The sequence below is a fragment of the Meleagris gallopavo genome, chromosome 7 (genome assembly GCF_000146605.3).
Source record: "Meleagris gallopavo isolate NT-WF06-2002-E0010 breed Aviagen turkey brand Nicholas breeding stock chromosome 7, Turkey_5.1, whole genome shotgun sequence".
Taxonomy (NCBI): domain Eukaryota; kingdom Metazoa; phylum Chordata; class Aves; order Galliformes; family Phasianidae; genus Meleagris; species Meleagris gallopavo.
In genome coordinates, this window is record NC_015017.2 from 26,372,900 (window position 1) to 26,387,607 (window position 14,708).

At 38.1% G+C, this 14,708-nt stretch overlaps 1 protein-coding gene across 15 annotated transcripts in view; it reads right to left on the reverse strand.

Annotated features, from left to right (window-relative positions):
• The window catches only part of CLASP1 (cytoplasmic linker associated protein 1), an 83,006-nt gene that overhangs the window by 53,146 nt on the left and 15,152 nt on the right, over nucleotides 1-14,708 (reverse strand). For 6 of the 15 annotated variants that reach the window (XM_031554238.1, XM_031554240.1, XM_031554237.1 and 3 more), the window contains 4 exons: nucleotides 10,617-10,724; nucleotides 9,217-9,243; nucleotides 7,290-7,457; nucleotides 2,112-2,219 (listed from right to left, as the gene is read on the reverse strand). In XM_031554238.1, coding sequence (XP_031410098.1) covers nucleotides 2,112-2,219; nucleotides 7,290-7,457; nucleotides 9,217-9,243; nucleotides 10,617-10,724 — 411 coding nt within the window. The remainder of the gene's footprint in view (nucleotides 1-2,111; nucleotides 2,220-7,289; nucleotides 7,458-9,216; nucleotides 9,244-10,616; nucleotides 10,725-14,708) is intronic. The other 9 variants (XM_031554246.1, XM_031554244.1, XM_031554245.1 and 6 more) reach the window with 3 other exon arrangements.

Here is a 14,708-nt window from a genome sequence, read left to right on the forward strand (position 1 = left end):
GCAGGAATTCTGTCGTTTACATATAGCTAGCTTAAGTAAAATTCACTAATATAAAGTTAATCTTCATGAGCAAAAATGGACTACATTATTTAGGGATTAATGTAAGATTAACTGGATTCTAAAAATACAGTAATGGAACCATCTTGGCTTAAATTGCTATATATATATATATATACACACAGAGCTCTACTTTCAAATAAGTTACAAGCTACAGAATGAAGTTTGTGAACTTAAGCTGTGTTCCAGCTTACAGCATTCAGTGAAAACACAAGGAAAGGGTAACAGAATAGCAACTATATTGGGTTACCATTACAATGATAATTTTCCCCCCACCTTCCATTTTCCCCTTCCTGACTGTATAACAACTGCATCCCTAGAAATGAATTAAGCTTCATTAAAATGAAACACTCCTCCTCCCCACTATGATATTTGTTACAACCACTGTATGCTTACATACATACAGATATTGGTTACAACCAATACATATCTGTAATTGAAATTTCATATTCAGTGTCCAAGTCAGACTTGGTGATGGTGCACAGAATTCACACCAACTGTGATACTGGAATGCTGCATTTAATTATTTAGATCAAAGGCTCAAGATTGTATCTGTGTATGTTCACTATAATAGAAGAAACAGAGCAAAAAGACAGAATACAAACAAGTTAGCCCTCACATGCAGCATGCCTAAAACATTTTGGCTGGAGAAAACAGCCTCATACAAAACTGAAGCTACACAGTTAACTATAAAAACAAGCTACAGTTGGATATCTACCATCCCTTTATGGCTCTGGTATCAAATCAGCTTCATTTAATCAATAAAAAGCCTCTTTGAATTATCTAAAATTTCTGAATGCTAAATTGAACTTCAGCCATTTCTCAGTAAATCTGAGATATTACAGATAGATTTTATAAATGAATTAAATAATGAATTTCTGAACCCAAAACATTCTTGAAGGTTCCACTCTACATCACTGAAATCAATGGGAATTTTGGCAATGATATGAAGACAATGACTCTCCTCTGACAGCATTTGAAGTCGGTATGAGTAAATGAATCAATACTGACAATAGCTATGTAGGTTTAAAAGTTTATGCAAAGTACAATGTATTAACTATGAGAACCAAACAGGAAGATTTTGCCCATTTATCCCTTCTTTTTTAAATAACCTTTTCTTACTAATTGCTTTGATGCAGAATTAAGTCCAAAATGTTACATTCTACTTACATAGTATTTCTTACAGCTGTATTTTGTCACATGCAAAGCAAATCTTGAAATAACATTCTTCAGCCCTAAGTAAGAGCTTCCTTCTCACTTTTACAACACATGCACAACTGTTAAATTACTATATATGGGAAGGGGCCTGGAGATAATCTACGCTTAATTATGTCTGAGATGACATTTTTCATACAACAAACAATGTAGTTGGTTGAATACGTATGACATGATATTTGATCAGAAACATTAACTATCCTCTTTTTAGCCTCGTGCAGAAGAACATCCTGCATGTGATAAGTGTAATGAGACTTCCTACTCATACTGTGCACCCAAGCTGTATGATAGTGATGCTCCTTTAAAACTTTAGCTTTTTCATTTCTGTCTGCTTGAAAGTCTTCTATGAAATGGCACGTGCAACTTGTTAACTCATGGCTAAGAGTGTTGAATAAAACCTGTACAAAAAGAACACTCTCTTCATTGCAGGATTTAAAATAGAAATGACATTGTAGCTACTTGTGAAAATCAGATCATGGATAGATTTAATCAACAACAGACTACAGTGATACTGACTACTTCACCGTGACCTAGAAAACAGAAGCTTACTCTCCCATCAATTTGCTCAGTGCTGTAAAGCACGGCAGCCCCACACAAGCTGATTTAATGAAACTGAAAAACAACAAAATTCGGGCTACACTATTTTCATACTAATAGCGAAATGCTGAGAACCAGAATTGAAGCATGCAGAAGAAAACAGAAAGGAAACAGGGTTGGAAATAGGGAGCGTGTCAGGAATCAAGCTCATTTCATCTGGCAGCGTCTTGAAGGGGCAATCAGAACAAGGAAAAAGGGGAAAAAATTGATCCTTAAAACTCCAAGGCCTACAAAGTACTCACCAAGTGGAGGAAAGCCCCGAGCAGGGCTTGTATCTCGACTGCTCTCACGGCTGGTATCACGGCTGCACCCCTGACTCATGCTGGGTCGGGGGATACGACTGCTCCGTGCTAGCATGCAGCATGGAGAGTTTCAGAGAAGGTGAACAAGTTTAATGAGGACAGAAAAGCTCAAAGTCAAGTCACATTTCTGTTAGTTAAGGTAATTATTACATTAGTAATCATCAGTTTCAGCAGCCAGCTCAGGCTCTTACAAACCAACTATGCTACGTGCTGAGCTGCGTTTGTGAAGTGAAATTTCATCAATATTAAATGTCTGGCTGATAGTATCCTTGTTTCTTAAGCACTCCAAGTTTTGTCATTCAAGTGGAGTAGGACATCTTCAATCATTTAGGGAAGTTCTACAATTACAAAGCATGCAAAACAGATGAAGCTACAAAAAAACTTTCATGAAAGATTTTTTCCTTAATTAAAAAACAAACATCCTTCTGGAACAAAGCAGCAGCATTTTTAATCAGATTGAAGTGTTTTAAAAGTCTGTCTCAATACCAGTATAATATCTTTGAATAGATTTCGTTTTTACAAGGATAACTTTGTCCTGAACAAATAACCTAAGAAAAAAAAAAAAGGTACATACTAAAGGAATTTTCTCTAACAAATAATACTGGGAAAAATAATTCAGACCTAAATACCTGATAGACAGCTTTGAAAGTGGTTTGAATTTTAAGATAGCAGCAGCTTCATTTTTATTTTTTAAAACAACAGCTGTCTAACTTCTGATCTTCAACATTTCTAAAATCTTACACTTATGGATGAGATACATGCACACATAAGGAGAGCCTTTAACTACAATCTTTACTTTGACAAAGCCCTGCATCAAGGAGATTTATCTGTGGTCTGGCAGCTATAAAGTGTTCAGTTTCCCCTAACAGACTTCTAGCTATCAGCCATGTCAAAGCAACTCATCATATGCAGCCTTCATTGGGCCAAATGCACAACAGAAGGCAGAAGATGCAGTGGCTTTCTCTATAACAAGCAATCCCACTTTACTTCATTGGAAATTTTGTCCATGGAAGAGAAACAGAACTAGTGCTTTCAGAAAGTTACTTAATATTATGGATTTGAATTTTAGTTTTTTAAGGAAAAAATTTACTCCTGTGCAAATTCTTTGCCATTGATATGAATGATGATAGCAACATGGTATTAAAAAAAGCTCTATGCCCAGTAGAGAATAAAACATTTTTGGATGCAAAAATGGCGACTAACTGTCATGAATTTATTTTGAAGAACTTAAGTGCTTCTGTGAGCTCACCAAGAAAGCAGACCACACATTCATGCAGCTCCTCTTTTTGATGAGGAGATATATGAGAAAAACCCTGCCAGAAAATAACGTCTGATTTTGAATGGTCACTCATGCTTTGGGTGTCTTAGTATCCTTTCAAGCAAAACAGTACAGTACACCAATAGAAACTTTCATATCTAAGCTTCAAAATTTAAACTAGTGCCACATTCTTGGTTTGTCATATCCCTTCCAAATTTGTTAACCCCAACTAAAATCCTTTAGATGAATTAATGGTTCTGATGCTTGAACTTTGATGTCAGACAATACAAGATGAGATAGTGACCAAGCTGATTTGATCAGTGCATTTCTAAAAAGCCCATGTGAATTAGATGGTCTTGTAATAAATAAGGCAGATTAAATAAAAAAGAGGTTGAAATTAGGGTCCACAAGTACAGTGATCCCATGTCAGGCTTACAGAAATAAAGCTGTAAGGTGAACTACAGACAGAGGTAACAATCTGAAGTCTCCTGCACAAATACTAGCTTCAAACTGCAGGCTCTTTAGAAGCTAGTTCCTCATTCTTGGGTCTCGTGCTTCTATGTAGATAATGGTAGCCTTCATATCATGTTTGCACAAGCAGTCATTTCTCTCAAAAGAGATTTGTCAGTCTTTTCTATAGTGCAACCCTAAGTCCAGCTCAGAAAGAGGGAGTTGTGAATGATTAAAAAAAATGAATTGATGTACACAGTACATCCTTCTTCCATTACTGATAATCACAGCAGCATGAAGTATGAAGACAAAGCACTTTAAACTGCATTAAAGCAGTCTAATAAGACAAAGCCAAAGATAAACCACAATATTGACCACACAGAGAAAGCCCAAAAGCAAACAGTGTATTTCATGAGCAATGGTCCAAAGATTTACATGTTACTAAAGAGAGAAATATAACAAAAAAAAAAATGGATTGAAAAGAACAAAATGATGAGTCTGTTGTGGACTCCCAGGCATCTGTCTCTACCCTTTTTTTTTTTTTCTCCTCTTTGTGTTTTGTGCAGAGAAGATTGAATATCAGTTATTCAAGAGTATTTTCTTCAGGCAGTACCAAAATCAAGGGCCAGCAGCGTTGTCATTTAGACAAGCTTTTCATATACCCAAAGCCTGGCTGTCTTTTCAGAAGACAAGACAGACAAGAATTTCAGAATTCCCAAACTCCACCAGCAGAACTCAATCATTCCCCTGTTTATCAATGTACCACTTGGAAGCCTACATTTCATTAAGGTGTGGTTTTTAATGATTTCTAACTAAGTCTGAAAAGTCTGTAAATGCTGCCAAAGCAGCCAGTGCCAAGCACAGCAGTAGGGTACACCCAGCAGAGGCAAGCAAAGAGCTGCCTTTCACTTTCCAATAAACACAGCATAACTACTGATGAAAAACTGCGTGCTATATGTTAACTAACTGCACCTGCATCACTTTCTGAAGAACAAAATTATCTCAAATCTCCTGCTGCTTTCAAATCCAACTTGCAATCAAAGATCTGGCTCCTCACCTTCTAAGCTCAGAATCTGGGAGGTGCCGTGGAAGCTCTATCCCCACTCTGATGATGGGCTCGAGGGGAGGAGCAGGGAGCTGGCCTTCGGCACACACCCACACTGCAGTACCTGTCAGGATACACAGCCTACTGAGCATCCAACAGCATCCATTTCCAAGGCTTCCAGCAAACAAGAGAAATATAAGAGTATAATGCATGGATACTTGTGATCAGCAATGAAATTAATCTGGCAACAAGCTACTGATGCTTACAGGCATCCACGTGCAAGGCTCTATTAGCTTATCACTGCCTTTGCTTCCCAAAAGGCCTGATAAACTCCAGTGGGTGGCTGTTCTGTAAAGCCCCACCCATACACACACTTGCACTGCATGCTTACTCTTGCACACAACTGCAACTTCTAGCCGCCTTTGCAAAATACTACGCATCAACTCAATGGATGAGTTATGAACAGGACCCAGGAATCACCCGTCTCTAACAGCTTGATCTGCAAGATTATTCAACACCCTCTGCACTACAACATGACCATGTAAGTTAAGAGACACTTCAGTCCATGGGTTAAGAACATGCTTGTCAAACATATATAATCCCACAGAGCTTAAAGGATTGCACGCACATTTGATGCTGTATGTGAGCTCAAGTATTTGAATTAGTGTGAAGTTTATTGGCATACTTAGGATCAAGGTGAATGGGAGTCCATTTAATGAAATGAGTGAAAAAAATGTGTCACAGAGACCGAAGCAATACAATAGAAAACAAAAACTGTAACTACTTGTAAGTCATAGACACAATGGGATAATGGTATAAAGATGACAGATCAGAGTTACCTTCCTTCAAGCTAATCTTATCACATTCAAAATTCGATAGAGACCATTTCTGCAACTGAAAGCTAAAGCCAACACAAGTGTTAAACTGCTTTATGAGAGTCTGAAAGAACAGGCTTTGGTCAGTCATCAACATGGGGATGGGTGGAAAACATACATCTGATAAATAACAGAGTTCTCTCGCTCAAACGCTGACTGTTCACAGCACATCAGAGCAGTGAGAGACATGTTACACTTCCAAAGGATTTCATGGCTCCCATAATATACCTGAAAGCAGGCAACCCAAGAGTGAGGATTTTACAAAGTTAATTCGATGCTAAACATTGTTTCAAATCAGACCACATGATGATAACTTAAGCATAACTGATGGTGCTATCCATCATTCTTCATTTACTTTCAAAAACTATGTTCTTTTGTAGAGTGATAGCACAACTGTCTCTATTTGGAAAACACCACATTTTGAAAGTAACAAACAGAAGAGCACAATGCATTCATACAGAAGTCATAAAATAGATCAGACTAAGAACACTACTAAAAGTGGAAAAATAACCAGGCAGTATTTTTTATGACTCCTAACAGCATGCACACTCAGGTGCTTTAAGTGCATTTCAGTATACTTGAATAAGACACTTCTCTAGAAATGCTCTAAACAGAAATACAGCTTACATTTAAAATGTAGTTGCTAATGTAATAATTAAAAATTTAATTGCCAGCACTAAGGTCATTATTTCAATTTAATCTACCAATAAACTTTTTGAAGATACAAAATATAGTAACAGTTGTTTAGAACTATGTGAACTTCAAGCTTCTGAAAACATTTCCATTTCAGAAATGAAAACAATATTTACTTGCTTAGTCCATGAATATCTTTTTTTTTTTAAATCTCAATTCAGATACACAAATTTCTATACGATGATGCTTACCCACCTGTTTATAAAAAAAATGAGTCTGGTGATAAATTTGAAAATAGAAATTATTATGGATTATTTCCACAATAGTCACTAAGCCAAGAACTTTGGAAGCAGAATAATTAAAGTGTAAGTTTAAAACACTATCTAAAAATGTAGCTCCAAGATATTCCAGACAAGAAGCATTTAATTTAAGCATTTGCATTTAAGCTGCAAAAATTATTAAATAATCACAAAGTGCTCAGCACCCTTGATTCCAGCTAGCTGTAAAATTGCTCAGCTGGTCCTAGGACTAAGCCAGTCGTAAATGAGGTATTTTTGCTTTGAAAGTTATTCATGACAACTGTTTTTGCTGCCTGACCTAAAAACATCACTCACGTTGAATTTCAAACAGGAGATACAAACATCTTCACGTATTTTGAAACTATGCCTCAACCTGGAAAATCAGAACTACTTTCCTACAAACCATAATAAATAACAGTTCATTTCTGGAAATAAAACATTAACTTGCCAGTTGAGGAATTCAGAAGAAAGACAACAACCACGTACATTTCATGTTCAACAGGGAAGCCCATCCTTTGAGCACGCAGGCCAATGTGTCACTGCAGTGACTACTCTTACCTAGTCCTATTCTGTTGGGACTCGTCTCTCGACTGCATCCCTGGCTCCGAGGGATCTTGCTGCGCTTCTCTGAAGACGATGGCACAGGTTGAACTCTGGATGTTCCACTGCTCAAGCCACCATAGGTGCTTCCTAACAGCTTACCCGGAGAACTAGAGCGACTACCAGCTGGAATAGAACCAGAAATGAGGAATACAAAGAGTTAAAAAAAAAAAAGCAAAACCAAAAAACCTGACGTCTTAAATACTGATAGCAAAACTGAAACACAATCAGCTCTAGCAGTATGACCCAAAGCACACAGAAAATTAATGGGACTGCTTCCCACAGGCTTTAAGAGGATGACTGAAGAAAGCCCGTGGACAATAAACACTGACATTAGCAATTCTGTACATATGAATGGTGCTACCCAATCAAGATCAAGACCACAACAGACACCGCAGTGCAGGAATACCCTAAGCTGAATTTCAGTGAGTTTGTGGAGATGCCAGGAGCAGCCTTGCAGCAGCAACATAAGATCCATAGGCTGCTTTGACTCAACAAGCAGCAACAAGAATTAGCTCATGTGGAGTGCTGTGCAGCAGATAACCAGCTTTTGGCACAGGTAACCTGCTGCAAGGTAGGTCAGCCCCATCTCCACATTATGCTACAGTGGTGACATTGTATTCTTACAATTCAGGGAAGAAAAAACATTACCAACAAAACAAGAATATTGTCTCTACAGCAGCAAACCAGCATGTTGAAGAGTAAACCAACTAACCCTGTCACAATTGTAGAGATGCTGGTTTACTTGGGGTCTGACTACAGCTAATTAGTTATTTTTCAGCTGGAAAAAGAATATTTAGCAAGTTAAATAGTTGGCTGGATTTATTTTTCCTTGTCAGTTTGAATTGTTCATGGCAAGTTTACATTTTTTCTAAGCCATGATGTCTAGTCTGCTGACCAAGATTTATTTACAATATTTACATTCCAGTTGCAACTGACATTTGTCTGAAATATTCATGCTGTCAAACTCAACAGGTTGAACAATACAATGATTTTTACCCAGGGAATCTTATTTTTGTAGCATGTTTCTGCTGAAAATTAAGTAATGTTGGCTTTAAGGTAACCAAGGAACTACGAAACTAATGGATTTAAGACCCTTTTTTGTTTCTTTAGGTATACAAATGACATTTGCTATGATATTACCATCCCTAATATCCAACATTTTGTTGTTGTTGCTAGAATAGGAAGGAAAATAACATCTAAAAAAGGTCGCAAAAATATTCTCTGGCAAATTCACATTTTGTACAAATATTCAAGTTGCTTGCTTTCTAAAAAGTATCTACACATCTCAAATATTTAAGTCCCAAATACTGTTATGATTATTGAGTTAACTAAGAGATAAATGGTGTTCTTAATTTAGAGAAGGTATGCAGTTTTACTCATCTGATGGACAAAAACATAAAAGCATGTATTACTTCAACTTGCTTGCTCCCTCCTTTCTTGGGTAAAGCCATTTTGAATTAAATTATGTATTCCAATATCCCCCCCAAAAGTGAGAGCAGTTGTGAAAGATGCCAATTTCTCTCACAACATCCACACCCTGAAAGCCAATGTTCCTACCAGTTACAGTGCTACATTCATTGATGTCAGTGGAGTCTCACCAAAATAACTGTACTTTGAGGAATTTTGTGCGTGAAGTTTAAGCTCCAGGAGCTTCTCTGCAATGCTTATAACAATGAGCCAGCTTTAATACACAATTTATGCTTACTGTGTTCGATTACTATGAGAAATCTAGGTCATTTGCCATACATATTGGTTTTCTAATTTTAGGAAAATGCTTTTTAAGCCTTGATAACCAGGAGAGAATGAAGGAAGCTAAAAGCTTAGCAGTTAAAAAACTGAAGGAAATAACATGAGAAAGCAAGAAAGGGAAAATGTTTCTTACCACCAGCAGGATTAGCTGATCTGGATCCTTGATTATGAGGGCAGACCAAAGGACAGGCAAAAAGTGGATTAAAAGACATGAAGACAGTACAGCGTTCAGCATGCAGTTTATGCTATACACAGACAGAAATATTCACAAATGTGCCACTCCAAGAGCCCCTGCAGAATGCAGTGAGTTAATGTGCAAATGCAAGTGATTTAATTTCCAAAGGCTTAACAGCTTCTCAGCAATATCAACCCACAATGAGACCCAAGTTCTGCTTAAATTATACCCCAAGCCCATGCTGTAAAACTGAAACAAAGCTACAAATGCATAGGCATACAAGTTTGTTCCTCTGAATATGTTATACATTAATTCATTATTTACTTCATGTAATGCTTGGATTAGGAGATTAAAGATCACATCTAGTTGTGCTAAGCTGGAATCAAGGTTCAACAAAGTAGACCAACTAGAGGTATAGATGTGACTCTCCTACAGCCTCATAAGTACATTGCATGAAATTAATTAAACCCATAATGTTTGAACCCCCCCACACTTCCTTAAATAAATCTGAAACTTGTCTCATCTGATCATTTCTCACTAAAGTAAAAAAAATTTAAAATTTTTAAAACTTGATTAAAAGCCATAAATTATCTTTAAGTTTTAAATGATAGGAATTAAGATCAGAATACCAAAGCCCCAAATCCTTCATGACTTCAATGTAAAGACTTCCATTCAGCCCCATCCTAGTTATAATGCTCCTCTCTTCAGCCATCCCTGGTTATCATAACGCTATAAACTGCTTTCCCATATCTACAGCATGATAGAGCAAAGCAATGATGGCACAAACAAAGCAGAGCTTTAGAATAAGGTGAAACAATTTGAGAGGTTCCCTCCCCTCCGTTTCTTCTCAAGTTCGAGTGACAAAATTCTCTTTAGACACATGACAAATATGCAGCAACACTGCGTGCATGGCTCCTGGGAGAAACCACAGCTTGTAAGGAGGTCAGGGAGCACGGATGCATCATGTGAATAAAGAGAACAGAACCACCTCCATCATATCTACAGAAAATAGGTAGCATTCTATTCTAAACTGATGCTAAAGCACTTTAGACAGTTTACGTTACACATACAGAAATATCGTAACATAAGCAGGAAAAGCTTGACAAGGCAAGAACCCAGGACAGCAATTAGCTACAGACACAGAGGGCAGCTCAGTGGGACCCAGTGCAAGTTTAGTCTAACATGTCACAAAAATCTGCAATTCTGCTACACAACAGCAGCAGCTAAACATTCTGATTTATATGTCCAAATATTATTCACCAAAAGTGAGCCCAATTCTCAGCTGATGCTACCACAATTTGAGAGAAAAGTATTAATAACTGTTTTTTCTCCTCCCCCAGAAACAAAACACTTCTTACGCTGGGACTGGGAAACCACTTTAGCCCGGCTGCGGCCTCGAGTATCAGCAGGTGTCGAGGTGACGCTGGTGGCACTGCCAGAGCTCTGCCTCCTTGTACGAATCCGACCTGGAGGAATGCAAAGACAAACTGTTAACAGGTTTCTTCCAAAGGCAACAGCTGTTTTTAAAGCATCTGTTCTAGGCTCGCAGTGTTGCTGTGCACACAACTAACCAGGACTCGGAAGGCAAATTTTACAGGGAGACACGATGAGGAACGAGGGGATATACAGTGATGGTCCACACATCCAAAACTCTTTTTGCTTTCAGTAAAGCTATCAGCTGGCTCAACTAAAAAAAAAAAGTGATCTCTAGTGCCTGTGCTTCTGTTCTGCAGTACCTTCTTTCCCGAAGAAGGGTCACAAGAAAATTCTGTTATCTAAACGTGACTCCCTATATAATTACTTTCTGATAAGGCGATCCCCCTTTCGCAGAGAGGCACAGCAGCTGCAGCCACAAATTCCATGGCTGAGATTTGCAGACCACAGCTCGGTGCTTTCCGTCCTGCTCTCCATGCACCCAGCACGCAGTGCAGTGAGTCTGCCAGCGCTGTCCGGCCACGCTTTTATTTCAGCCTCGTTCACATCTCCCCGCTGTTTACTGATCCCTTGTATTTATATTGAGATCAGTGTAACTTCACTAGTAATGGTGATTCCCCTTTAACACAATGAACATAGTGGAAAAAACATTCCGTGTGTCTGCCCTTTATTTAGGCAGAGAATGGATACAAAGTCTCAAAGTGTTCTTAGTCCTTTTTCTGTCCTTTCCTCGTGAAAAAGCCACAGTAATTTGAGCTAGAACAGCTTACGAGGTCATCGGTTCACCCCCTTCCCGGGGCAGGGCTGTTCCCCTCAGAATGTTCTTTCCAGAGCTAAGGTTCAATTATCAGTCTCTAGCTAATGGGAAAGAAATGATAATTAAGAGTAACACAAAGAAAGCCTCCACCAGCACTTTCAACAACTCTGTTCTCTGCCAAATCTGAAGCTGTTTCTCAGGACTAATGCCAGGGCTATCCTGCATTCAGAGGATGATTTCAAGTTGCATGCATAATAATAAAAGGAAAAACACAACAGGTAAGATAGCAGTCTTGACAGCTGCATCCACCAATTAGATATTCATCTCATACCCCCACTTACGGTGCGTTCACCATACAAGCAAAGAAACACAAACAAGGAGATGCATACCTCCCACCCAAAAACCAGGGAAGATTCATGTGCAGAACAGGGCAGTGGCACACAGCCCCAGGCTGAGCAGAATGGGAGCTCTGTTCCTTTGCCTGGGCTCTCAAAATATTCATAACACAGGCTGAATCTTTCTGATAGACAAAGTGACAAGGAAAACTTTGAGAAGAAAACCTAGATTTGTTTTTTTGGGGGAAAAAATAAAAAAAAGGTAACCTGTACTTGACAACCTGATTTTAAAATCAAATTGGCAGGCTTACTGAGCTATTCTAAAGCCAGCTAAGATGGACTGAGCCAAGATGAAGAGAGCAAAGAAAGACGACTATATTCCTATCATTATTTATAAGTGTGAAAGTAAAAATGAGTAGCACAAAACCAGGAAGACAAACAAACTGGCAGAAGTTGGTGTACAAAGCAAACAAGAAGTTTAACTTGAGCAGTTTAAGGAACCAGTAATGGAATTGACCATCCATCCTTCCACAATGCCAGCAGAAAGCCTGTATCACAAATTGGAATTCAAGGCCCAGTAACAGGCAGCACTGGCAAGCACAGTGATGTGTATGGGCCGTGGATGGGTGAGAAGGGATTGGTGCTTCCTTCTATGCATAGTCCACTATTCTCACAATTACCTGTTCTTCCTGCATCTACAAGATCAGGGTGGGGTTTTTTTTTGTTTCTTTCTGTTTGTTTTTTTTTTGTTTTTTTTGGTTTGGTTTTTTGCTTCATCAAGTAGTAACTAAGAACAAAATTGGGACAATATATAGTAAGTGACTGCCCAATCTTTAGGAAATATAAAACCAAAAATAGTACACACAGAAAAAAAAATCAAGATCTGCTTCTGATGTCAATTTTTTGGACTTCAACAAAAAACTGAACCAAAGACTCAAACTAAATTAACATGCAAATACCAGCAAGATTAGAAAGTATTCAGTCTTATTTTGAAATCCCTAATGGTCAGCAGATAGACACCTACCAAGTTCGTCAGTTTCTGAAACAGTGCTCATGAGCAAGATGCTGCTTCATTCTAGGCTAATAGATTTTGGCTTGAACCTTGATGTGACCCAGAATGTGTCAGGGAGAAGACTGAGATAAAAAGTGTCTCTTGAAAAGTTATAAAGTTTCATTAATTTACACAAATCCATATGAGACAAAGATGGAGAGGGACCTGGGGTATTTCCCAAGTTAACTGATCTCCACACACACAGGCACAGTCCTTAAGTTAATCTTACAATATCCAAAACCTACTTTGCTTTTCTAATAATGCAAGATGAATCAGTAACTGCCTGAGTGGGAAAATCAAGGTTTTAAGGTTAAGTTTTCCAAGTATAATATATGTTAAAATGTTCATTTACACAACACAAATGTCTCTATTACATTTCCTTAAGCATTCCATCTGCAAACAAGAGTCTGCATTCGTATCCACATTTGCACATAGGACTGTGTCACTTAATCCCTATCATTCTACCACTAATAAAACATTTCAAGACCAGAAATAACATAGCAAAAGTTAGGCAGACATTTTGTTGTTGTTGATAAATGCAAACAAATCCAACTCCTGAACACTGCTTTCAAAGAGGTTTGTTTCCATACCCAGCTCAAACTGCAGATGCAGCAATTCATATTTTATAGCTGTTATTTTTCTGCTCTTCATAAAAGAATTACTTTAATCTGAGAGCAACAGCACAGCAAATGAACAGATAAAGTCTGCCCCGACTAGTTTCCAAAAAGCATTAAAGTACTGCCATTTAGAAAAGCTTTGATCTAAGTTTGACATGCAAATGTGACATTCCGCTGGTACAGAAAGTGATTTGGAAGACTCCATATATATGTTTTCTGTTAAGAAATCATTTGTAGGCTTTTTGTTTATTGGCCTTTTTTTGTTTGGTTGTTTTGTTGTTGTTGTTTTTTAAGTTACTGCCATTTTTACAACAATTAATGGATCAGAATCAACTTTGAGATGTCTAACACATGCCTAGATCTAGCAGGGTTTTTTTTTTTTAAAAAAAAAAAGAACAACAAAGGAACAAGTAAAGTAGCTTTCTGTGATTAGGAGCAGCTTCACTCAGCAGCACTGTTCTGAACTCCTCTGGGTGGATACTACTGCATCACCACCCCGTGACTCAGAACAAACACAGGTTTTGTGAGATTCAGCCTGTGAAGAAACTGCTTTTCTAATACTCCAGAAATCACAGACGATATATAACAGACCTACAACTAAGTTTAATCAGTTCTGTGCTGTGAATAATGATGCCTACAATCACACAAGTTATAAGCAGAAGCACTGGGATGGTAAGGGTATCATCATGGATCAGCTCATGCATTCCCTGGGTTTTTTCCCAACTTGGAAAAAGAGAAAAAGCCTGAAAAAGCCCCTGGGATCCCCATAGGTGTACATGTGTCATTTGGTGGTAATACATTTGTGAAGAATACACAGTTATTTGATTTGTATGTAAACCTATAAAAATATATCCTTCTTACAGTATGCAAGGCACAGGTTCCATACATAACACAAATCCAACACTACCAGTACACCACCTAATTTCACAGCACAATTTCCCCTGATACACACTCTACCCTTACCATAAACCATCAGTATATGCTGACACTTGCTTTTGTATAAGATCTTCTGACAGAGCAAAAGCAGCACTGTACAGCTCTACACCAGTATGTGCAGGCAACTCATGCCAGCACTTGCAAAGGGATCAACCAAGAGAAGAGAAAAACCTCCTCCCTGAACATTTCAGATCAAGCTACCATGTTCAGTCATATCTTCGAGTTAAAGCTTGTCGCTGAGGACAATGAAAAGCTTTAAAGCAAAGAAAACAAGAATAGTCATTTCTTGCAACTGTTATCCAAAGCCTTCGTTAAGGCTC